This window comes from Echinococcus granulosus (assembly GCF_000524195.1).
Source record: "Echinococcus granulosus chromosome Unknown EG_S00034, whole genome shotgun sequence".
In the NCBI taxonomy this organism is placed as follows: domain Eukaryota; kingdom Metazoa; phylum Platyhelminthes; class Cestoda; order Cyclophyllidea; family Taeniidae; genus Echinococcus; species Echinococcus granulosus.
Window position 1 is genome coordinate 727,787 of NW_020170414.1, and position 26,587 is coordinate 754,373.

Consider the following 26,587-nt stretch of genomic DNA (forward strand, 5'->3'; position numbering starts at 1 on the left):
GCGAAGCACTTCCCATGAAGACGATTTCGGTAAAACAAAAAACAAGTTGAGGATTATTTAAAATACAAAGACATTCATACAAACCTACATTACTGCAGGGAATAGGAGTTGAAATTGTGCCGGTTAACAGATGACAAATGCTACCTTGTCTTCTAAGAAATTAAAAATGCTTAACCATTTTACAAAGTGGTGCGCAAAACCTGAAATCATTAACGAGAAATAAGTGGAAGCAGATGACCAAGTATGTCTGGAGGGAATCACGAGTGACTTTTGTGTTCCCCTTAACCTCACGAAAGCATCAGCTAAAGGTGGCCTGATTGGTAGTTTCACCTTAGAAAGTACTGTTAGTACGGTTGATTTGTTTTAAAACAACTAGTGTTGCTTCTTCATCAGTAATGGTAGTAAGGCCTTATGCTTTCACTGGTCCAGTGTCCGATTTGATTCAGGAATGCAAAAGTGAACCTGCTTTTCGTCACAGTAGAGGACGCTCTATCAGCTCTACGGTTTCAAACCGCCTGTGCTGATCAAAGGCCGGAGATGTCTCTCCATTTACCAAAAATTACAAATACTGGGAGGAACGCTTGACTCATGTACAAAACGCAGGTTGAGGATGGATCAGGTATTCAAGGCCACAGGAAAGACGGAAGTCCATGTGATGTGTATGACATTCAAACTTCCGACTGCTAAGCGAATGAATGTACCATCACTGTGTCTTCTATGGAGACAAAAAAATGGCAGCCGGTTTGGGTTTTACGCCCTTGTTTACACGGGAATTTCTCTAATCACCCCACATTGTTGCGTGCACATTTAACTGCTTTTGTCTGCCATCCCATCGGCATTAACGATGCCTCAGTTGGGTTGAATGCCGATATGATCACCCTCTCTCGCAAGTAATAGTCAGAAGTTCTTGATACTTACTGCCATTTATAATGCCGCTTTGGCAAAATTTTTATTTGTAACTGTAGAATTGATATTCCCGGTTTGAAAGGAGTGATCCTTGGAAAAGATATGTGGTGGTGACCATCTGTGATAACTAAACCTTCCCTAAAGATGGCTGCTAAAACACACTCAGAGTGCGATCAGACGAAGGGGAATGGGAAAGTTGAACCAAGATAGAAAAATGAAACAAGATGCACCGATCCGGCCATGAAAATTTTTTATTGCGCCATGAAGAGTAGTTGTGCTACTGTGCAGTGGGGCAAATATCACAGTTTGACATGGCACCAAGTCTAGAGGTCGGAAAGCACGCCAAAGCTTATCTGAGGCACTAAGTGAAACCACTTGATGCAATATGCTATTGTAGTGTCCCAATGCTTTCCCGAAGACGAAAGAAGAGATAATACTCGGGCAGAATATACATATTCAGCACAGAGAGGGTATTTGTGCTACTGGCACGGCCCGAAGGCCAGCCCACCTGGCATGGTACATAAGCCCAGTCAAAAGTGGCTCCTCGACAATACCGAGAGATAAACAACCATCGTATTACACTATTGTGGAATGTTTGCAATTAACACAGGCAAGTCTAATAAATGCGAGTATCCAAAATTACACCATTTTAACTCTAATCTGTCCTTTAATCTTAAAAATAACCAGATAAATAAAATCCATGAAATATGGAAAAGTTGGACAGTTATTTTGAAACAAGAAAATGATCTTCCAAATTGTTCTATTGGTTAGGTGAAAGTCTTTCCACAAACAATGCCTTTTAATTGACGGACAGAAGATCAACGACCATTCCTCCTTCATTTAATCGTAAAAGGAAGATCAAGCTGTCAACCACTTTAGACCGCAATTGGCAGGTACAACAACTTTCATGAGGGTTTAAATCACCAACTTTGCTAAACTACACGAACTGGAATGACTGTCCAGGCAACCGGCATGTAAACAAACACGAGTATGTCCCTCTGTTTACCTCCCATGTCCCATCATAGGATGGCCTGGGAATGGCAGCCTGTGGCACGGAGTGAATCATTTATCAGATGGAAAGTCTGCACACCGACTACACCCCACCGACACGCACACACCAACGGCACGCACGCACACACACGTCCAAACAACATTTGGAGGAATCCAGGCCAAATCTCGCAGTTACGCATTGCTGTGTCCAAAAATTTGTTGCGCAGCCCTCAACCAGGCCCGGGATTTGGCTTGCTCAGAAGAGTTGCAGGTGCAGGCGCGCCAAAATCTACTTTTGACAAAAAAAAAATTACCAAGTCCTTACAACCAGTAGGCGCACATTATTGGTTCTTTTTCTTTTTCCTCCTTAGCAGTTGAACAACTACTTCATGCTATTTTTTTGAAAAAAATTGTCTGAAGGAATTGCGATTGGTGTGTGTCAGGGATGTTTCTTTTAAGCTCTGCATAAAGGATACAAACATAAGTCCTCGTTTTTTTTCTAGATTTCAGAGTGCAAATGCCTGCAGAAATTTTCAGTTTTTAAAATGCAGCCATACAAGAACCTCAAGTGCAAATGGTTTCAAGATGTGTAGGCTTCTTTTCTCCATTTCTAGCAATAATTTTTCCACTTTGAGGTTGGTAGGAAAAAAAGGGCGGGATTTAGACAGAAAAGTTTTGCGCAACCAAAAGGTTGGTGAATCATTTACCCCGGACGCAATTTTGTTGCCACCAAAGCTAAGAGAAATAATTGCCCGAAAACAGAAACAATTATGAGTGCAGTTGCCTACCTTGGTGACACAGGACTTTGCCTGGACAAGCACCAACAAAAGCTTCAACACTTACCCTACCCAGTGAGATTAGGGGGTCTTATGCGAAACTACTTTTTAAGTCGCTCTGTCTCCTTCAACCCTCTTCTTTCAACTAATCAAAATGTGCACTAAGGGGCTCCATTAGTATGTGGACGAGAAATGAGCTATCGTAACGCAATATTGTGGAAAACGGTGGCATTGTTTGTGCCGATAAGCTGAATGGTCCAGAATAGCGAATTCCTTTATGAAAGTAAACAGGTTATGACATTACACACTAATGACTTCGTAATGCCCGATCTTTTTAATAATTTTGCTTTCACAAACGATTAAAAAGCCTAAGCATCAAGCCTTCCTTCTTAAAGATCAAATGTTACAAATGCTGGAAAGAGCTGATTAGGTATGGAGTCCCGACAATTTCTTCCCCACAGCACTCCTTGGCATTCAAAAGCAGCTTTTGAATGCCAGGGTGTATGTAACAAATTCTCTTTTCTCTTTATACCCCATTCTGACGACCTAGCTACAAATCGCACAAACTTCTATTCCGTCATCTTACCTGAATGCAGCGCTGAATTGTTTCAGTTTAATGGGATATGGATGAGGAGAGCATTGTAACGCGCTGTACCCTACACCGCCAATCATCTTCCTTCGTTCCTACATACGATGTGTTTGCAACCACCTTTCAAATATTGCTGTTTTGACAAAACCAAATGTGATTTGGGATTCATTCCTACAAGATTTCGTTAAAAGTACTTAGATAATTATCTTGACTTTACAAAGATAATCAAAGTGCGATAGCGTACTGAGTGACTTTGATGGGCTGGCGAATGTGAGGTGGTGAAATTGACTACGTCTGTGCTTCGGCGGCCTAACAAAACGTGTTCTTGGCCAAAGGAAAGAAAAAGCACCCCATTTTCCCAAACAGAGTAACAAATTGGTGTTGGTAACGCTCAATTAGGAGAACTCCTATCCAAAAGTTGGCCTTCTTGATGAATGAATCGAGGTACGGTTGCGAACGCGAATAAAGCAGACTTTCGTGATAAAGTTAAATCTTCCTCCTTTCAATCAGTATTCGAACATCTACCGATGAATCAACATAATAAGAATGGCTCTTGAAAAAAGCTACACTTTTTTACGCATTCCGTTCCACTTAAAGACAACCTTTGTGTGCTTTTAAATTTCAAGTGCAGAGGGCAACTTTTGCGATTAAAACAACTGAAATGTCGTTACTTGTAGTCGGGTCGTCAACCTACTTTCAGTATTTTTTGGCCTTTTGCAGTTTATGCACTTATACTCGGCAATATAATCGACAGGAGTAAAGTTATGTTTGATTTCAGTAATTCCTTCCCTGGGGAATGCTTGTCGATGCCGACTAAAATTCCAGCAATTTGTCAATTTGCTTCCCACAGAATCTGGTCCAATTTTTTTTTAAAAAAAACGTTAAATTCTTCCAATTTTCAATCATTCTCTCATTGCCAAGTACAGCCGAGTAATCACTCAGGATCCTGTTATAATCAGGAAACCGTGAGAAAGAAATACTGGGGATATCCGTATTGAATATCATGAGATAGAAATCCCTGGCTAACCGATTTGCACAATGTGCAGCAGCTTTTCTTCAGTTTACAAAATGCAGCTCCCGAACGGATGGAAATAGGCAATCGTCGACCTGATGCCTGGATTCACTCCACAGAGGCACTCGACACTTATCAAGACTGAATCCGGAAATGGGCTACCATTTGTCAGAGCGGGCGTCTAGTCATTCCATGCTACAAATATGCATCAGATATGCTGACATTTATCCACTATTCGAATTGGAATGCGCAATTTTGTCCAGAGCTACCTAGCATAGCAATAAAAGTTAAATAACTGCTTCGTCTTCCCCGCAAAGACGAATAATGTTAAGAGAAAAGCCTTCCCATTCTAAGTGAAAGAAGCTAGAGTTAAACGTTCCTCTCATTACAAGTTTAATTAAAGGGAAGTTTTTCACAATAGTAAGTAGGATATGGTTTTGACGATTAATAAAGTACATAGACTAATAATTAGGGTGGAATAAAAAAGATGTCTCCTTTCTCGACTTTCAATCTATCTGTTTGAGAAATGGACCGCTAAGTACATAAGATATGTACTTTGGAAGAAGCAAATGTGCAGCGATTTCAAACTAGAAGTAAAATTTACATGACTGTTAAATTCAACTTTTGCTTTTTTTTTACAAAGACCTAAAAATTGCCCTAATAAAGAAGTTATTTTCTAGACGGAAGTCCTTGAATAGTTGACGAGAAAATCATCCGATGTCTACGACAAAAAGAACCTCATTTCTGCATTCAAAGTCCACAAATTATCCAAATCCTTAATTTAAGGCCAAATTCAGTCAAAAATTAGACCAATTTTTACAAATCCTCGACTTCTGCTGCCTTCCTTTTGCTGCAATAAAGTGAGTTTGGAGTCCTCCAATTTCTTCTTCTAAGTCTAGGTGATAATTTTAAGGCATAATCCCTTTTTCTCTGCATTTTTTAGCCGGAAAAAAACGTGAAAAAACGACTGTGTTCAAAAGGTGGCCTTTTACAGAGGGGAAACAACCATCGTCTAGAATATGCCGTCTACAGACTTGGAAAATAACAAATCTGCATTAAATCAGGTAAACAACTGGGAACGCCAACTTTATTTATAAAATGACAAATAAAGATTAATTCTTTCTTGCATTCTCTTCTTTTTTCACGTAACTTTAACCTGCACTCGAGTTGACATTTTTGGTGAAGTCCCTCGAGTGTCAGCGCTTTTAAACGTAAATGCTTTAGCATATTTAGTGTTTATTTTTTTGGAAAATTCAAAACTATAACTGAATTGCTGAAATTCTCCAGTCCTTTTAATTTAAATAAATTGTGGAGGATCTATTATCATGCAACTATTTAAATGCAGCTCTCGAATCAGTGATTAAATTTACACAAGCCATTGTACAAACAGCCTAAACTCCATGATACCACAAATGCACAACCTTGATTGTTTAAATCTCCGGTTCTGGTAAAGGGCCACTTTTGGTGTCATGGCTGTTGCACCTTCACCGGGTGGGCTGGCCTCTAAGCAATGCCAGTAGCCTGAGTGTTGTCTTCTTTCGTCTTCGGGGAAGTCTTGGAGCGCTGCAATGGTGGCAGCAAAAAGCGAATCCGATCTGATTTCTACTGCTGGGTGATAAACCTTAGCATGGTGGACGAAGGACACATGCCACAGATGGGAGAATGGATGACGACCCATAACAGAAGAGTGAGAATGACGTCTGCCTTTGGCAACTGTCCAGTCCCGTGTTCTGCAGGAGAGTCATTAACAACGGAAGCGAAATTAGCCTCGGGCCATTTGGGAAAGTTTTGACATGGAGTTCCCCTATCGTACCTGCATAAAGTTTTCGAAAAAGTGAGCTCCTGACACAGCCTCTTCTTCTCAAATGGCTGGAGAGAAGCCTAATAGATATGAGTGGGCAATCTCGAAGTAAAAATAACATGGCAAGGAGGAACAGACGCAAAATCTTATCCTCATAGAGCTGTGTTAAATCCCTTCCTGCTTTGCATAAATCAGCATTTAGGCCAGTGCTCCTAAGCCTAGCCATGGACACGCGTAATGGCAAGCTCGATTTCCCTTCCCCGAATCCAGTTCCCAGGCCAGATGAAACACTAAATCCAGTAGAATTGCCAGGAGAGTGACGTTGAGATCAGATATCTTCCCAGTTGCATGGAAATTCGTTAACAGGCACGTTTGGCTCGTGGGTATTTTCCTTACAGCACCTATTGCGTTGTGATGGCTGACTCGGGAGGTTGACCAACGAGAGCGCCTGGGACGATGCTCGAAAGAGGAGGCGGGCTACGTTAATCGTTGTTTGTTTAATCCTGTGGTTTTGGTAAAGAGCCACTCTGTGTCTTGGTCATTGTACCTTCGTCAGGTGGGCTGACTTCTGGGACATTCCAGTAGTCCCAGACCCTTCTGCATGCTGAATACATTCACTCCGCCCAAGTATTATGTCTTTTATCGCCTTCAGGAAAGTCTCGGGGTCCTGCACAAGCGCTGGCCAAAGCACAGTATCAGCTTATTCTTGGGAACCTAAGAGGATGTAATTTTAGGCTTTTAAAATGTAAGATGTGCAATTTTTTGTGTCAGAATGAAATAAAACTACATTTACCATCACAACCCAGAGATACAGTGCCACGCCTTGGAAGGAATAAAGCTACAGACCATGTCTCGACGAGTGTTTAGCCGCTGTTAACGAATAGAGAGTGAAAAAAGTTCATCGAAATATTACATCATCTCACTTCTGCACTCCTGGAAACAGTTTCTGTGGAGTTGGGAAATGAACTTCAACATCGCCTCCACTGTCAGAAATTTGTTTCTACAGGCAACTTCAAAGATGCATGGAGAATTGGTGGATAGAAGATGTAAGTAAAGGGCTGCTTTAGCACTCAGAAAAGATCGCAAAATTTGGTCATGTTTTAAGGAGATGCGGTTGTCAGTTAGCACAACATTTGTAGTCTAGGGTGGATGACAGCTTCTGCATCGCTCCCTGATGCTTTACGTTGCCTTCATTTCCATATTTTAAAATGGCATGCGCATATTTTTTGACAAATTCATGATATTTGCGCATGATTAAAAAATATTAAAACTCTCGAAATGGAAAATTTCTAATAATAATTTGGAAACGTTCACTTTTTATCATTCAGTTCCCACTTCGTGTGAAATCAGAGCTCCCGAAAAACCACAGTGGGTAGAAATGAAGCCTCGAATTTCCTGAAAACCACTTGAAACGGACCCACAACATCCAGTTTCACACATGCGATGGCCCAATTTTCCTACCTGACCTCAGCCTCCCAAAAATGTGACATGTGTGTTTTATCAGCTCTTTTGGCTATCGGTTACGCCAAACAGATGCGCCGACTTTGAAACACAGCGGAATAGGCGAAAAAATGATCTCGAATTGAAGGGGATTGTTTCCCTTTGTTTTGCCTGATCAATGAGTTCGGTGGTGTGCAATTGTTGATACTCTAATAGAGCAATGAATGATCACCCCGACGGTGGCGGTTGACCTTCCTCCGAGGTTGTGGAGATGAGGGGGTTATTATAATGTCGAAATTGAGCCGAACCGACGTGTACAAGGACCGGATGATGAAATGCTTGACGTTTCAGCTATTCCATCAATGTAACACATTTGACAGCAGCGTTATCCATGTATGTTCTTCCTAATTTTCTTTGCTTGAGCCGCACGTCACGCCCGTGTGACCGATTTAATTAAATAAAAAAGAACCAGACCGGAAAAAAAACAAGAGAGATTGGTTTTGCATTGAACTTATAAAAAGCATAGGCAGTGATAGCTAATATCTTCCTGAAACAGATTCCGGTGAAGATTGTGTTAATCGAAAAATCGTACCATTTGGAATTACAAGATAAATGCTCATGATGCAAGTACAGCCGGTCAGTGTCTAAATGTTACCTTCAACTCTCACGGTTATTGTATAGCTGCCTAAGCCATCACAATAGCGATTAGGTTCACTGAAATGATCCAGGAAGCTAAACTGCAAATGTGACGACATTTTACAGCTATCGCTCTCTCTGTCAACTAAAATTGCTCTTAGATAGATGTACCATTTGAATGTCATCCTGTCGTGTTTCAGGGGTACTTGTTAGACATTCCGATCAACTTACAGTCACCACTTCTTCTAAAAAAAACTTGATTTTGTTAATTTTAGATCTCGGTTCGTTGCTGCAATAGCTTTATGCGAGCTTCTTATCCCGAAAATCGGTATACTTTAAGTTAAACTGTTTGAGTTTATAAATTTACTCATAAAACGCATAGAGACTAAAGAAATGATTTGCTGTTTGGTCACTTATTGTTTTTTTTTTTTCTATTAAAAGCTTTTAGACTCTCGTCCTTGCGTGGATGGTATGGCATACATGACTTAGTTATATATCAGACGACTAAGCTGTCCAACAATTTAAAAAATGGAAATTTTAATTTTCTTTAAATGCTTTTGAACACACAACACCTTTTCAGTGCCACAGCGTCCCTGATATCTGTGAGAAAAGGCGGAATAAAGACATTTCCTAAATTTCGTTCCTAAAGAGAGTCTGAGGTGGACAGCTAGCCAGCCCATCGGCCATATTATTTTCCTAGCTTGAAGTGTAAAAAGTGCACAGAACAATAGGAACAATATCCAATTCTTTTAAGAGCATATTTTATGGGTTCTAAAGGCCTTCTAGCAAATAAAGATAACACAAATGTGTGTATGAGAACATGTGGAAATCTCTTGTTAGTTGCCATAAGAAACATGCCGGAATAATATGCCTTGAATGCATTTCCGGACAGGTTGCTATGCTCTCTCTAGAATGGGAAAAATGCAACTTTTGTGGTAAAAAATTAGGAGCTAGAATTCCTCATCAAGAAAATGACACTAATACTGCAAGCTCGAATTCCCCCGCACGGAGGCGGAATTTGGGCCAATTTTGGAAGAATCTTTTTTAAAAGATAATGTCCTTATCGGAGGCTCACTTATGACAAAATAAGCAAAATAAATGTTTGATGAACAAACAAGTCTGCTTATCTGAAATGGAATGACTTGAAGAGATCTAAACAATGTCTCGGTGCTTGATTTTGACTCACTTTATTGTTGATATTCAGAGGCTTCTTATAAACAAAAAAGAGCCTTAGAATTGAAAATTTGGTATTTGATTTAGGCACTTTAAAACATTGTGTCCGACTAAGCAAAGTTGCTTACAAGGTAGACTTAACTACTACGGTCTGTCTTAAAGGACGCTCGTTCACCACAGTTAAAGGCACGACACTTAAAGGACGGGAAAAAATATGACTCCCATTTCGGAATCTAAATAATCCAACTTTAGCGTTGTAAACACAACGAATTCGCTCAGTTAAGCTAGCTAAAATATACTAATAAGGGGTATATGTCACACATGTGTGACATAGGCGGCAATTTAGGGGAATAGGACTATTTTTACAAATGGGAAAAATTATAGGAGATTGGGTAATAAAGACTGCTAATAAAAAATTGTGGTGGTTTGAGACTTAGGCTTTCCGTCAAATGCATTCACCCAAAACCTCATCCCATGTATGGCTCAATAACCCACTATTTTCCTTTTATCTCCTTTCAACTGTTAATTGTAATGCACCTAATGTCACAGGCCTCTTGGATGCAGTCACATCTTTTGTGTTCCAATTTAAAACAAAAGTGGGCTTTTGACTACTTCTATAAATGTTCTTTGGGGGCTAAAAGAGGGGAAAAATATCTTTGAAGGTCGGGTATTGTCAAAAATGTCAAATTTGTTCATTCACCCAAGGCCATCATCAATGAAAATACACTGAACAAGTAACAGTCAAATAATTTGTCGTTAATATTATTCATAATTACTCATACTAAATTCGAAAAACGTAAAGGCTCTAAATTAAAGCGGAAAACATGAAAACCAAATTATTCCTCACTATTTTATGATATTTTGCCTTTCTGTTGCAAAAAACAAATTAATCCAGGCCAAATTAATTGAGAATTTAACCCAGTTTTTATTTACATCTACAGACTCCTGAGGAATGCTGATTAGACCAGTACAGGTATGTCAAATGGAAACAAATTCTTCCCAGATGAAGCGCGACGAGAGTCAATCGTCAGAATAAACCGACAAATTTCTCCTATTTGGTTCTCAAATCAACTCCTCAATCCGCTGTTTTCTCCTTCCCGACGGTAGCCTAAACCAAGTCTTAGTAAATCAAGGCTATGTGGGAACGCAGCCCTTAAGCTGTTCCGCACTTTCGAATCTAACAATGCAAATCCGAAATATGTCATAGATGACTTCAAAACACGTCATTCTCGTTATCAAGTCTACCGATCTTGGTGAATCGCCTATTCTATTCTATTTTCAAGTTTGAACTAATCGAAAATGTGTTATTGCCCTTTTTACGAATGTTTTGTCTGTACAAGACTAAAATAAAAGTAAAGTAAGGTACGGGAGTTGTCACTTTAGCAATTAATATCAAAGTGATGCCGTTTTTTCTTCGAAATAAGCTAAAAAGGCCTGTTGTGCCTTCTCTGGACTAGGAAGAGTATGAGTCATAAATAGTTCGTAGACTGCAAGATGACATTGTCATTTCACAAAGACCCCGTTATCAATAGGCAGTTACGCTTACATCTCAATGATATCGCTCCTTTTTGTGGCTCTGAAATAAGTAAAAGTGGTAAATTACCGTGTTTTAGAGGTGCACGTACAACTAAAACCGTTTTAAAAACACACATTTTGCTTAAAAGAAAACTGCAAACGCAGAAAGCAAGAGCGGTGTAGTTTTAATTGGAGGACGTGCAAAGATGGGAAAATCTGATTCTGTGCCAACGGAAGAGAATTAACCGCGCGGGAAAGCCGAAACAAAGTTGTGAGAAAGTTCACAGACAATCCACTAACGCGAACATCTGGTACGAAGCACCAGATGACTAAAATGATTGTGCGGTTTTGCTTTTAGCCTATGGGAGCATGCAAAGAAGAGACATTTGTTAATATTCATGCATAATAAAGCATAGGTTTGATGCGTCGCGCTGTCGGTTTGAAATTCCTCATCAGTTCCTCCAAGAATGGAGCATGAATCGGTTCCAAAGATGCAGAAGCCCTTAGAGAATGCGAATTTTGATTTAGTTCTGGTAACGCTTTTCTACTCACAAACAAGTGACGTATTATGACATTCGGATAGAAAACAGACAAAACATCTCTTTGCAATGGACATTCATGCATTGTTGTTAGAGGAGGAGGACAGCTTTGAGTAATGCGCTAGGTGAGTAATGATGCAGTGTAATATACTGTAAAAAATGCGTTTACCTATACTAGGTGAACGAAGGGTAGGTAATAGTGGAGACTTAGTAAAAGGGTATTACATACGAATTTATTGTTTCACTTCTTTCATCTACATTCTATAAGCATGTAATTTTTCCTTGTTTAATCATATACTATCTGATGCCCGGGCCGACTGACCCGCCGAACGGCAATGCGAAATTGGCATTATGTCGTGGTGTTCGTTGAGCAAACAAACCATTCAATCACAATACATCTGTCCCACTTCACTGTTACGTTTAAGCCGATGGAATTGTTCACTTGATAAGAAAGGCAAACAGCTACAGTTGAGATACATTTGCTGCATACAACAAAACGCAATCCCAGTGTGAAAGAAAAGCCTTTTTCTCCCTCTTTTCCCCATCTTTTTCGTCCTCTTCTTTTTTTCCTTTTTCGCCTCAACACGCAGTCAGGTCTTGTTAGTGAGTGAGGGAATTTTGTTAGCGTGAATTAGTGCAAGACATCTGGGCCCCAATTCTCCATATTCCGCCGAGTGATTGCTACTTTTCTTGGCACAAAACAATTGCATGCGCGATAAAGTGGTAAGTTGGGAAAAAAAGCGAGATGGAAATGGAATCGGCCACGACTGAGTTTATTTCGCTCTGGCAACAAAGTGTTTGATAAATGTGGAATGTACTGTTAATGAAACCGCTTTTGCAAAAGTTAATGCATTAAAGGCCCCTTTAGAATTAGTATTTCACTACAATAATTTATTTTTTTTGCCTTTTTCATACGCATGTACAATTCCAGGTATCCATAAATAGATTGTTTGTCTGGGTCAATGACCTATAGTCGCATCATTAGTATTTGACCATGTCATTCTTATCTGAAACGCTTTATGTCAGCATTCATTGAAGATCTCGGAACTTCCTTAGGAGGGTTTGCTCCCTTATCACCTACTGTTTGCAATTTACAACGATTAGGGAATAAAAAGGTTATTATTCCTGAGAATTACACTAAAGGGTGAATAGGGAAAGTCATGTTGTGTAATCGTTGTGAAGTTGAAGCAGTTGCACATGACTATCCTGAAATTTATGCATTCTAGGGATGCACTATTGCAAAAATATGACTGTAAACTTAGCTCGGATTATGAATCCGAGATCTCATCTTTTAAGGTTTCCCTTGATTCTTTGCATCAAAAATAATGGAAACTTTCATTTGGCTTTTGTAATAAAGTAAAGTTCAAAGACGGATGCAGTCGGCAGCTTCGAGTTTTCACCGAGGAACTAAATGAGAGAGTCACTTTTGATTGAACTCAAGCTGCCATTATCAACGATTGGTTACAAAATTCTTGTTTTATAAGTGGGTTTTTAACTAAAGTATTCCTCAATTTCTTATAGCTATTTGTCAAAGAATAAACATGAGAGTTGACCCTATTATCAGTCCCAATGGTGTCACGGTGTTTGACATTTGACAAGACTAGAGACGAGAAAATCTGGGAATTTTTGTCATGCCTCCTCACTTTTGGCCCATTTTTGTGGTAATTTTGTTCCAAGCATTAGAGACGATTGCCGAACTCTGGCAAGAATCTGCTCTTTCTCATGCGGTCTAAATAACCTGGGAGAAGATCACCACATAATTTACCCACATTCTGTTTTAATTCACCACCCATTTATCTTGTTTTCCTGTGTTTACAAGTGTGTGTCAAATGCATTATTTGCGTAAATACTAAAAAAAAAAGCCAAAAAGGTGATTTGGCGAGGAGCACTTGAACAGAGCAGAGTAGTCGATGCAAGAATCAATTTGATAGTGCAGGCAACTGCAATTTAATTTATTAAAGATCCTAAGGCTAGGCAACCACCACTTAAGTGTTTACCATTTGGAATAGAAAATGACCTTTATTAGAGGTCACTGACGCATTATTTTTCACACAGCTGCTTGACCTTGAAAATTGATGCCCTATTCGTGAAGCAAATGATTTGAAGGAAAAAAGTGGCTGAATAACAGTGGAAGCTTTAATTTTTATTCAGGTAGGACGAGGCAAAGCTGCCGTGTAATCACTGCAATTTCATTTATTGTGAATTCACTGTCTCCTGTCTGAGCTCTAGGGTTCTGCATTTGCCTGACCTGAAAATCAGCCAAGAGATATGCTAGGGTAACGGATTTTTCCTTTCTACCTCCATTACTGGGATGGTGATTGGCACGTACAAATTTGCCTGCAGTTGCATCAGAGGAAGGGGCACTTTTCCCTCCCAATTAATTTACATGCCTTCCATGCTGACACAAAGCATCAGGTCTGCCAGATTTGCACGTGAAGTTCTTTTCTTCGTGACTACTTGTAGTTTAACTTCCAACTACACAAGAATGCATCACTCCAAAGGTTAGCTCTCAGACATCGCTTTTGTCATCCACAAAGGCTTTAAAGCCTTTTTGTCTATAACTCTAGCAGAGCAATGCACATTTTTCCATTTTCATTGACAAAAGTGTTCATTTATTTTAAATGCAAAACAGATTGTAATTTGACTGATCAAATTTAGGCAATCGTAGCCCTGGATAAAATCTGACTGCACTTTATTTCCTGAATCTAAGGTCCCACTTTAGCAAAACAAGCAAAGGTACTTTAGAAGGAACTTTCCTTTGTTTAGACTGTTCAATTCGCCGTTTAGATCAATGGACAAGTAAAGCAGTACTACCTGCCTTGGTTTTTAAGGTACGCCTCTCACGCTGAAGTCATTGATGAGGGTGGCGTTGTGAAATAGCCTACTTGGAGAGGTGTAATGTGATGAATTCGACACAATGTTGGTCGACGGTAAGGACGATCAGGGGTTAGGGATGGTAGAGAGACATGAGTGAAAGAATTGTGCAATAAATTGTCTGGGTGTATTAAGGGTGCAGAATCTTCCTGTAATTCGTAATGGCATCAGCCACTGCCATCAGACTAGATGGATTACAAACAGACGAAAGGAGGAGTGAGATTATACAGCCCTGGATAAAGACTGGAGTACAGAGGTCTGTGCTGTTCGGTGGGAGTGGGACTGAAGGCCCCAAGTAATAAAATGCCTAAAAGGGTGGAGCGGCTCTCAATGAACCAGAGGTGAGCGGTCTATGTGTCACCCTCAACGCTGCAATAATGAACATGTCTGAGTTTCTTCACACAAACACTTTCCTTATAGGGGTAACTATTGCTTTAGCTGTGCATGTAGAGGGGAATAAACAAACAGATTGTTGAGCCTTTAATTCATCTCTCTCTGTACCCAATTTCAAGGTGACATTAGCAGACTCCATGGAGAAGCTCACTATCCCGTGGAAGAAAACAGTGAACTTGCCTTGTCTTCTATATTGTGCCGAGAAGGATGAATGGTCCCCACAGCCTGCAGTGCAGATACACCTACTAGAAAGCCCGTCTTCTTTGACACGTCAAGGTCGTGAGTTGTCCATTTGTTTAAAATGTCAAAGAGATAGTAATTTGGTTGATCAAATTTAGGAAATCGTAGCCGTGGATAAAATCAGACTGAGCTTTATTTCGTAAAACTAAGGTCCCATTTCAGTAAAGCAAGTGAGGACACCTTAGAAGGAACTCACTCCGGTTTAAGCTTATGTCTAGGTGCTACCACACCTCTCACACCTTACAATTTAAAGCAGTTATATTGCACAAATTTTCAAATATGCTTATGGCCTTTCGACCCTTCTGTGCCTTCGAATAAACCTATTCTGTAACACTAGTATGTATTAGCACGAGGTCAGAAATGATCCGGGGCTATAAAGCTACACGTAGGTTACAAGACAAAACCATACCAGCATTGATCATTACAGCGTTCGGTATCCACCAGGTAATGGAAAGTGGTGCAAATTCTAATCCAGCTCCCTTTACTGCCTCCACTTGGGCTGTAAGAAATTTTGTGATTTGAATGTCAAATTATGAGTACGATATGCCTGATTGTATGCTATAATTTTCGCTTATTTTCTCCCGTTGAATAAAAGAATCTACTGAAATTCGACCTTCTATACATAGGAACGGAGATTTAACAGTTTCAAAAGATACGGCAGCTTTTCATCACTTGGAGGTGTGACCGTAGCATGCACCACCCATAATAAATGGGTTTGTCTATTTGCTTCCGATGACGTATCACGACGTCCAGGAAGACATAAGACAACTTGACTCTTCACCATGAACATTTTTCTGTGTCGTTGTCGGCGAAGACCTTTTGGAAGTGGCAACCGGAGAGGGAGATGTTGGTGGAAGCTAAGCAAATGCCTACCACATACCAGTTTATTGTTCCACTTCTTTCACCTACGTTCCATAAGCGCGTATTTGTTCCCTCCGGTGCTCACTGACTGGCTGAAAGGCTGAAAGACTTGTGATGAGATATTAACAATGCGTTGTGAGGTCAGTTGAGCATTCTGCGCTTCTATGTTATGTTCAGCAGAAGGAATTGCGCAATTGGTTGAGATGCATTTACTGCCTACAGCTTAACACAAGCGATAAAAAGGAGAAGCTTTAATCCCTTCTCTTTCTTTTTTCTCTCCTGCTTCCGCATCTATTTCACCATCCCCATCTCCCTTCCGTAGACAAGGGGTCAGAACTTGTAAGTCAGTGAGAAGAATGATGCCTCTGCTAGGCAAGGCAAGACGCCTTACAATGGCTGCAAAACTTAGTTGTGGGAAATATACACTTTAAGATGGGAGAGGAAGAAAGAAAGAATGCGGCGGAGAGAGAATGGGTGGAATAGGAACAGCGCCTCATTCGCATCATCATCACCTTCTCCATCCTCCTCCTCCTCCACATCCCCATGATGCTATTCTTCCGCGTGACTATTTACGGTTTCTAGCCACGAGGCAATCGCATACCACACAAAATTGGCAGTTGAACAAAAAAAATGAAATAAACTCATGTAAAGTTAAAATTTTTGTTTCCAGTGTCGAAGTTTGCCACATAGAGTGGGATTTCAAGCAGCTCTGTATTACCCTAAGCAAGGATGATAGATTGGTGATTTTGGTATATTTTGGGAACCTTTCTGGATTTATTTGATTTTTATGCAAATTACAACACAAACCTAATTAGGATACTTTATACCCATCAAAAATCATGCGGTAATTTTAATTACTTTTGCCTTATCTAAAGTAGGCATCTCATTACACACTGCTTAACACTGTTCGATGCAAACACTTGAAGTTCTGCGAATAAATGTAGGTAAAATGAGGATCATAATTGCTAAATCTTGTTTTCTAAGGACTGTCCTGAGGCGATTCGGAAAATTTGGCTAAAATTTTTACTTTTTAATGATGGAACTCACTCACCTGACATGGGTGGTATCACTAGCGCACATGCGTGTTGGCCATGAGCATCACCCATGGGAGTTAATTTATCCTCTATGGTCACTCGGTTCAGAACAGTGGCACACACCAGTTACTCAAACTCGAAGATAACTAGGTGCCGTCTTGTACATCTGCACGGGAGCCACCGGTTAAACAAATCTATTTTTTTAAATTGAGTAAGGATTAGGAGTGCTTGGCCTTCTCTATCTTCTTTGGGCATTTTATTGGGCCACAGCAACTTGACGACGATGATGGGTCTTTAAATAGTGAATCTGTTACTCGAGTATCGCCTGAAGTTGATGGAGATGTTAATACAGATAAATATTCTGACTACCTTCATTGATGCCCAATAGGAGCATTATGAACCGATGGCTTCGCCAATGACATTGCAGGTTTTGCCATAAACCGACTCGTGGTTCGGATGGTATGAAGATTTGTTAAAGGTAGCAGAATGGTGTTTATAAGATACATCTTCCGCTTCGCTAATTGGTCCAGAAGTGCTTGTTTAATATTACAGTCTGATACCAATACAGCATCACAAGGCTGCATTTTTGATGAAGCGGCGGACTCCCTAAGGCAGCACTTCCGTAACCTCCTGATACATGTCAGGATCAGGAATTATACACAAAAAACGGTTTAAATTAAGGTACTTAGCCAACTAACGATTCAAACCACCCATTTTTATCCACGGCTTCTTGTCACACGAATGTTACAGATGTTCCAGTACTTCTGCCAAATCGGTGAAGAATGCCACGTTTGATCAATCTTCAACATGACACTAATTTGATCTTCCATGGGAATGATGCAGTCTGGAGGTTTGTACAGACAAGTATTCCGCCGTCTTGACCCATTGGAGCTTGAATCACATCCTGACTCCAAGATTAAGGGAACTCTTTTTCTCTCTAATTACACTACCGAGCTTGGTAGTTTTTCAGGTTCTAAAGCTGGTACTGATGCACTAGTACCAGCAGAATAACTGTGTTGATTGCAGGAAAGGGTGCTGCCAGTCCTGCCCGGTTAACTCTAAGGCGAATACTAACTCATAAAGTAGATGCAGTCGAAGCAATCGTTTCATAACCCGCTGCACTTCACCGCTAGTAGTGCTCTATCATTTGATCAAATGATTACCCAGAGCAGCTACAACTAGACGCGAACAGAGGAAATTGGTGGCCCATCGTAACACTAATACTGCCACTGCTGATTGTGGTGGTGAAGTGGCATTTCCATGATAGCTGTTGTACTGAGTTTTTTCACTGCACATCATCCACTGGAATGTATCACGCCGCTAAGGCCAGTTTAAACCTGTTTGGCCTCATACCTGCAATCAGCCACCATCCACAAGTCGTGGTGTTGCGATATGATTACTGGTAAATGATATTAGCAGTAGTCCTTTTTAGTCTCAGAATCATCACCGTGTTAACCGAGAGAAGCAAATATCCGCTTGAGAAGGAGGGCGGTGACAGAGATGATGCCCCATTACTCCTTATCAGTGAATATGTAGTATCCAAAAAGCGATACGATTGCTGCACTTCAAATCGAGGGCTGTGCAGCACTGCCATCACTCACGCCCTCTGAGCAATCCCAATGACTGCCACAGAAGGTCAACATGCGACAAGGTTTGACACTCTCCCATGTGCATATTTTTGAAGGTTGCTTGGTATTTGATGAATTTGCTGCCCAAAAAAATGACATCACATATCCTGGCATCATGCCAGCTTCAAATTTAGCACTCTCAATCTAGTAGGCAAGCAGAGAGAGCTTTTGATGCGTTCAAGGGGACACTATCGAACGAGAAGAGAAGACAATAGCTTGAGCTGCTCCCATCTAAAATCGCAAGCCACCAATCGAGGCAAGACTGGCTCTAAGAACAAAGCATTGTTTTCCTGCTATGAACCAGAAAATGCATTACTTTATATTCAGACAGTTTATGAAGTGGCCTTTACGTAAAGGACTATTTTTAGTTCCATAGAGCATAGACAGTAATTGAGTACCTGGGTTTACTGGGTATTTCATCAGTAGTGCAGAATTAATCACCGTGACGTCCAGTTTAATGTGCTTGAAATTCTGATGTCAGGCTTTATTTGATCCCATCAACTATATCCAGATTAGGTGGTGGTGAGTGTGTGATGGTGGAATATTTTCATTTCCAACAAATTGGTGACTTCAAGCAGAGTTGAACAATGATTGTGCAATGAAACTCTCGGCGATAGGACATTTGGATTGTAATGATTGTACATCTAAGGAGGCAACACATACTCCTTTGTTGACAGTCCATTCCTTCCCGTGAAAAATCATTTACCGCAAAAAAACCTGGACACGGCTGCGGGATCCACTAAGGAGGCGCTTCCATATTCTTATGACAAAACATCCTAGATGTTAGCTGAACGCTGTACGTAGTTAAGAAATTTGCTCCTTCCTTTCTCAAATATATTTGGTCAGCTACTGGGTAGCTATCCATTTTCTGTTGTTAATTAGAGAATCAGATGTCAAAAGTTTGAAAGTTTGACTTATTTAATTGCTTAAATGGAGATTTTATGCCAGATGTAAACAACTGGCGGTTCTATTTTAACCACAATTCATGTTTATTATTTCTGACATAAGCATTTGCTTTAAAATTTCAACAGAAATGGCCTTCTTAAAGTGAGTTAACGTGTTTACAATTTTTCGATGATGCGGTGCTATCGCATCCACTTTCCTGCAAACAACTCCTCTCATGTTTTGTCTGATCCAGTAATTCAAAGGATCTGTCCATACTTTCGTTTATGTTATGTTTTATGCAAAATTCAGAGGCCTACAATCGCACTTTGTTTTGAGAAAATGTCGTTTATGTCTTCGTACTGGCAACGATCGCGTTACTCCAGGGTTGAATGTTTACCCGCAGGCGTAAATCATTTAGGCGCTCTCCCTAATAAAGATTTGTGTCGCTTTACCCTCCCAAGGTACCTTTTTTACATCATATATCATCAAAGCGCTTTTAAGGTTTGAGCTCAAGGGTGTAGGTCAAATGATGTAACATCACTTTCAAAGTTGTATAGACCCGTTTATCCTAACAGTTTTGCCTTCTCCGATTCTAAATCTCCCCTATCGAAAAGAATAAATCATTCTACAGGTGTTACATTACCGATTACATGGGTGAATGGTATGGACGAAGAAAAATAGGCATCAAAACCGTCACTTTAGGGTTTAGGAATGAGCAATAAATTTTCAGACGTGTTCGTAGTCCACTGCAACATTTATAAATCTCTTTCAAATAATGTTTAAAATGTTTCGTCATGAGAAAGTTTTCTAGGACGATCGCAGAACACCCAACGTGCACTACCTTTCCAAGCAGCAAATACGTTTGAATGATTTTTCCCATCCCCGGCGGAAAAGAGTTTTTTGCAAATCCCGCTTCAGGATTTGATTCTGAATAGACATTTAGTATTAGGCAGGCGTTCTACTTAATGGTTTTGTCTCGGAATCACCATGAATGAGCCTTACAGCGACAGCCATACAGCCGTTCCAACATCCTACCAATGAGCCTCTGAGTGGAACGTCCACCACCTAAGACGTCTTCTCTAGATGCTTGCGAGATCACTAGAATTCTCATCCCCGTACGCTGCTCCGTGAGCATACTCTGTTAGCGCCTCATGTAGTATGAAGCCATCCGGGTGGGACTGGCGCGGCTCGTGACATGCTCTAACTATTACTTTTCGTCGAAGGACCCACCGCCTCCTTTTGGCTCCAATAGTGTCACAGAGATCTTGTTCTTAAGGCAAAAGCTTTCCTCGTTGTATTCGGCTTCTTAAAAGGATTGTTGCATTACCAATTAGGGGGCGGACCGAATTCCATTTAATGTTAGCCTGAATGTGTATCCTTGACCATTCATGTCAGATACCTTTTGTGCATTTGAGTTCCCTGCCTAGCCACAAACCTCCTTTGACAACCCGAATTTAAAGCGATGGAACAAATTTAGCCTGACTAATAAAGTTATTCGATGACTAAAACTTCATCTGCATCGCGTGACTTTTCTAATTTGCTAAATGAGCGAATTCCACAGCACGGAAAGGCTTTGATACAACCATCAGACATAGCAGTACATTAATTAGGCTCAGAAGCAGGAAATGTCCCTCCTATTCGGAAAAATGTCCAAAATCATGCTACCTTGTACAAATGTCACGTAAGGGTGGGGGGTCATCCAGTGAACAAGGAAACACCCCAAATGCTTGCCAGTAGGAAGCCATCTACATGTAAGCACAGCTTGGTATTCGACATGGTGGCAGAAGGCGCTGCTTAGAAATTGCTTAAATACCACATTTTGTTGCTGTTCCCTACCATGGAGAACTTGCTGTCACTTATAAACACGATTAATCAAAAAATAAGGTGGCAAAACTTGCAGCTATGCTTCCTTCCTTTCCTCCCACCAACTTGGAAGAAAGTGATTATAAAGCTGCAAAGCCAATACTTGGCACTCACCATGTGTTAACAGCTACCAAGAAACTTAAAAGATCAACTATCTTTACAAATGTTGAGTTTTCTACTGCTCAGGGATTGAGTGACTCGTAATGATACCGTATGGTCACGTTCGTTGAGTGTCCGAGCATGTCTTTGCCCATTCCTAAAAGATCCTCCACCCATTTCATGCCTCTAAGTCACGCACCAATTCACGCTCATAAAACGATATTTATTTTGTGGGCGTGTCCGAGGGGGGAATGCAGATACAATTGCCTAATGGTAAATATTCCCCTTCTTAAGGCCAAACAATTGCGGCTGAGATCTACCTTGTTAGAGAATTACATTTTCACAGAGGAAGTAGTAATTATAACTAGAGGGTGAAACCGAGATAAAATTGGAAGTAGATAGAGTTAGGTGTATCCTTCAGGGTATAAAATGCGTTGTAGAAGTGGAGATTGTGTGTGATTAAAAGAACTTTGGATTGTAGCAAACCATTGTGTCTAGTTAATTTGTACCTATGAAATCTACCCAGACAGAATGGAGGTGAGAGGGTGGACGACTGAAGGCATAGACGTGGCACTGAATCACCGATTTAGAGGCCAGACCGCAGAAACAAGAGAGACGACTTGATAAAAAACTTCTTGTGTCAAATAGCGGCTTTTGTGCTCACTTTCTGCATCAACCTATGCAAAGCTACCAGTGAAGAGCAAAAAATGCGTCCGATTGAATGAATGGATAAGAGAGAGTTAATGCTACTGATTTTGCGGTTGGGATTTGTTAGTATTTCATCCCCATGGAAGACTGAACTTTAAAATTGGTTCTAAACGACAAACGATGTTCTGCAACAAGTCTCTCAGAGTATTTATCCTTATTGACCAATTTGGAAAATTCATCATTGAAGAGGCTGCCCTTATTTTGAAATCTCCATAAATTCAACCATCTCTCCTTCCTTCTTTGACACCCAAGTGCGGCATTGTGTTCATTTGGATTAGTCGAGCTTTACCCGTCAAGCAAAGAGCAGCATTTCTATACTTCGAAGAGTAAATTAGCTAGCACACTTCTATTCCAATGCATTCCTTAGGCAGTTCTTGTTATAATTGTTTATACTAAACCCAATTTGTAGCCTAACCTTGCTACCTGTTATGAAAAGAGGGGAGTGCGACCCATCTCTACTTTACAAAAGATTATCAAATCATTGTAAAGGAACAATCGGTTTGTTATAGAAGATGTGGTATAACCAGTTGCCATCGACCGAGAAGAAAAATATGTCATGCTCAGGCAAGAAGTTCTAGGGCGTCACACATGTGTGACGACGATGGCAAATGGGACATGATACTCATTGTAGTGATTAGGTAATGTCAAAATAAACAACCACGAATTTTGTCTAAATGAATCTTCCTTATTCTGAATTGAAACTTACGATGTACTGTAAATTCTTAAGTTATTAGTTTTAAGAGGAATACATCAGGTACTCTGATAATGAGATTTTGCAAATGATCAAACCTCTTTTGGAGAAATCAACGTTCTGTTCCTCCTTGGAGGAATGGCGCCTTCTCAGTCATGCGGCTAGTGCCATCCGGTGAAGAGTCATTCAAAAGGGGTATTATAGTGAGCTCTGATTTGTTTCTCCTCAATTGCAGAATGCATTCCAATGATGACATGACATGATGAAGCATTGTTAGTTTAATTGAAATTATATCAGAGCAGTATAGTTGGTAAAATCTTTGGATTCGAAATTTTCACGTAGCTGGGTCTAATTTATGTGCTGCGCATTTCCAATGAATTCCGACCTGCCTTTCATGTCGGTGACTGGGAATGCCACGTTAACGCGGATAAAAGAAGGCGAATTTTGAATCGCAGCCCATAGCTGCCTCCTTTGCTTGATTTTTATCACTAGAGGTTGATTGTAAAGAATAAAACCTTTAAGTGAATGAGTTCCGTTCGTTTTTAATTGGATTTAACCTGTGAGTTTTAAGATTTTGAAGCAAAAAGTGCTCAAATTTTTCGGTCAAACTGGTAATTAGTTTATTCAACAATTCTCTGCACAACATGTAAAATAACGCCATGCCTCCTTTGGTGTGCGAGCAAATAGAATTTGATTTCAAACAGCTGCAATTTTTTTCATTCCTTAATAATTTATCCTACTATTGTATGTAAAATGAAGAAAGATGCAGCGTCACGTATATGTGACGCTGGTTGCGAATGTATCTGTGTAAGCTCACAGTCGTTATTTGTTCAAAAAAGGTGTGCTTACGGTCAAAAATTAGCATGCCTTAAAGAACCGTGAAGCCTGTATCTTTTGAGTTGCTTCACCTCTTGTTATGGAGGTTTAAATTATCCGCTCCATTTCGGTCTGACCAGTTTTTAGCGTATTGGTTGTCAAATTCGACACGTTTAATCTTTCATGTTTAATTTTACTTAAATAATTTTATGCTTGAGTAACACAATGAGGGAGCTGATAGAAGTGCATGCCTCATTGAACTAGACAGATGTCTCTGAGATGCCGGGGTTACTCCAAACAACTGAAAGCACTGTGGCGACTGGAATTCAAATGAACGAAACATTAATGGCTGGCTTTTAAGCCACTTTAGATATTGTTTAGTCGCAATGCAAAAAAATGCACATAATTTTAATCATTGAGTGTTTTATTACCCGTACCAACACACGCGCATAGGCCTACACATTCTTCTAACATCATATTAAATGGGCATATCACGTGTTGAAATACCAAAGCATTTGCTGCGGTCAGAGTGAATGAAAGCATTCCATTACATTGCATTCCAGTCCCCTACAATCCATTTTATTCCGTAGTTTTATAAGAATTCTCTCGCTCACACCTCTATCAGACAAGTCGTGATCTTCTGTGCAGCAGTGGGAAGGAGGTGCGAGAAGAAGACTACAAAGGTCTTGTCAGACAAGGCACAAAAGGCAACAGTGTTCTGAAAGATCTGTGCAGAAAGGGCATCGCATATTGCGGCCACTCGATTAGACCACCATGAACGGACGCTACAGTGCTTCTGCTTGCTATTCGTATGATTAACTCATGCAAGAAAAATAGAAATTTTTAATGGGTCCTCATTACAAGGAAACAAATTATCTGTTCACAAAGAAACTTCAACACTGTGGAGTCACCTTATGCAAAACTGTGTTTTGATTTGAAAGAAAGCAGAAAAATGGTATTTACAAAATGTGTTTTAGCTAAACTGGAATATTTGGATTTGTCAAGAAGTAAAACAAATTTTAGGGAAAGGAACCTAGATCATTTCAACTTACTCGTCAGTACGGCCAAATGGTGTCATAACAACCTGATTAATTTCATCATCGGTTCTGGAATGCTGAAGGAGGATCCGCAAGCTTCCACTGTTTTGAATTTTGAGTGAAAGATTGGAATTAAAGAAATCCCAACTCCATCAACTCATTCACCATTTCTTCTGTGAAATTGCAAATACTAGCCCATGGTTACTTCTTCTGCAATTTCACCTCGCAAAGAGGTGGGTGGATCAAGCATCCAGAATCAGACAGGTGCTTCCTGCACTGGCCGAATCCTCACAGGACTAGGGCTGGGTGTAGACCTACCACCTCATTTCATGTAATGTGTTGGATGCACATCTAGTCTCCTTTTGAATGCCTTAGGCTTAAAAGTCCCACTTCAACTAAATGTGTCTCCTTCATGATTGTTCCCTGCTTCAAAACCCACTGGTGACTGCCTTCCAAAGACCTCCTGAAGTTGTAATCCAGAATCATCCCCCATCCCCTTACCTGAAATCCAAAATTTATGCGTTGACTTCATTTACTTAGCAAATAATGCTCTGTCGCTAACGCATCTCTCTGTACCAGGCTTCAAATAAAAATATCTTGCGATCCAGCAGTCCTTGCCATTGCTAAATCACTTTATTGGGGCAAAAAATATTCAAGTGCATTTTTTATTTGCAATTTTAACACCAAGGACTTTTATAATATTTTATTTTTGTAGATTAAAACTGCGGTAAATTAATCCACCTCTACACCTTGACCCAACCGATCGACTGATGCGGGATTGAGATAAAAATTACTGAGTGTTAACCTATGTACTTGGCACGGATTTTCATTCTCCCTACCTAAAAGCCGCTTTCACAGACATCGTACGCTGGCTATATGGCTGTTTGGTTATCTCATGGGAGATCACTGGTTAAAAATGCCTAATTTTGATAGCACGTCTCGCAATCTGGCATTAGGAGTTGTGAAGGGAATAAGGTACATCTATATCAAACCGGGACTTTCTGTTTTACCCCTATGAAAAGGTGGGCTGTCGGCCGAAGAAGAGTGACAAGTCAATCCTCCAAGCGTTACTGATGGTCAGAGCCAAGGTGACGGCTGGGCCAATTCAAACACTGTCAGACAAGATGACATGTAAGCAAGACTGCATAGATCAGCAAGCAAATGCGTTAAAGGCTCGACCGAATGAAGAGGTAATGCTTAAAATCCGTGGGTATCTATCCTTAGAAGCTCAGCAGTTAGAGAGAAGAACAAAGCAAATATCCGTATTTTAATGCAGTCTCGGTAGTGGCGATTTCCCGGACCAAACCGCAGCGGTTTTTTCTGTGAACATTTTAACTTATTATTGGCACACCCGAATAATTTTGGAGGCTTTTCTGGTACACACTCAGTCGTGGGACTTAAAAAAGAGGCGGATGCTTCTGCCATAACTGAGAATGAAAACCCAACATTTTCAAGGAACCTTAACGAAATGAAGCAGCCTTTTCCATGATCACTCAGTCCTACTAAAGCTGATTTTAAGTACTAATTTAACACCCGTAAGATGATTGAACACCTGAATAAGTAGAAGGACTGTATTAAAAAACGTAGAGTCAAGTCCACAAAATTATCCTTTTCTTGTTTTTATAAGCATAGAGGTTTACAATTGATTATGAAATACATAAATCTCCCGTAAAATCCCTCTAAATTTTTCACGTATGCAATTTCTCAGTCATTTGATGCCATGCAAAATTGGTGTGAATTCTTTAAGACAAAGTAAAGTTACAGAGTGAAGCACCCATCTTTGTAGAGTAAGGGAACTAAACTAAAAATGATTCACTTACAAACCCCAGAGGATGATTGAAAGTGATTGTTTTAATCTGCTAAGAAAAATAAAGCATTCATTTATTTAAAGAACACTAATATCAGTCGCGTTTCAGCACGCTCCAAGCCACTGACTTCGCGTGACTTGTGGGGACTTGAGAAATACAAAAGATGGTTTATATACCTGTGTCATTAAGCATGGATGTTTATGGGTCTGCCAGTTTATACTGTACACCTCCATGTGCTTTTGTCTTCCTCCCTAACCCCTCATATCTTCTCCC

At 40.2% G+C, this 26,587-nt stretch overlaps 1 protein-coding gene across 1 annotated transcript in view; it reads left to right on the forward strand. All coding sequences in view use genetic code 11, as the record gives it.

Annotated features, from left to right (window-relative positions):
- Positions 1–19,484: 19,484 nt before the first annotated feature.
- The window catches only part of EGR_05028 (hypothetical protein), a gene marked incomplete at both ends in the record, with an annotated part of 11,046 nt that continues 3,943 nt past the window's right edge, over positions 19,485–26,587 (forward strand). The window contains 6 exons of the mRNA XM_024494277.1: positions 19,485–19,793; positions 19,842–19,953; positions 21,193–21,355; positions 23,358–23,492; positions 24,334–24,624; positions 26,215–26,258. Coding sequence (XP_024351371.1) covers positions 19,485–19,793; positions 19,842–19,953; positions 21,193–21,355; positions 23,358–23,492; positions 24,334–24,624; positions 26,215–26,258 — 1,054 coding nt within the window. The remainder of the gene's footprint in view (positions 19,794–19,841; positions 19,954–21,192; positions 21,356–23,357; positions 23,493–24,333; positions 24,625–26,214; positions 26,259–26,587) is intronic.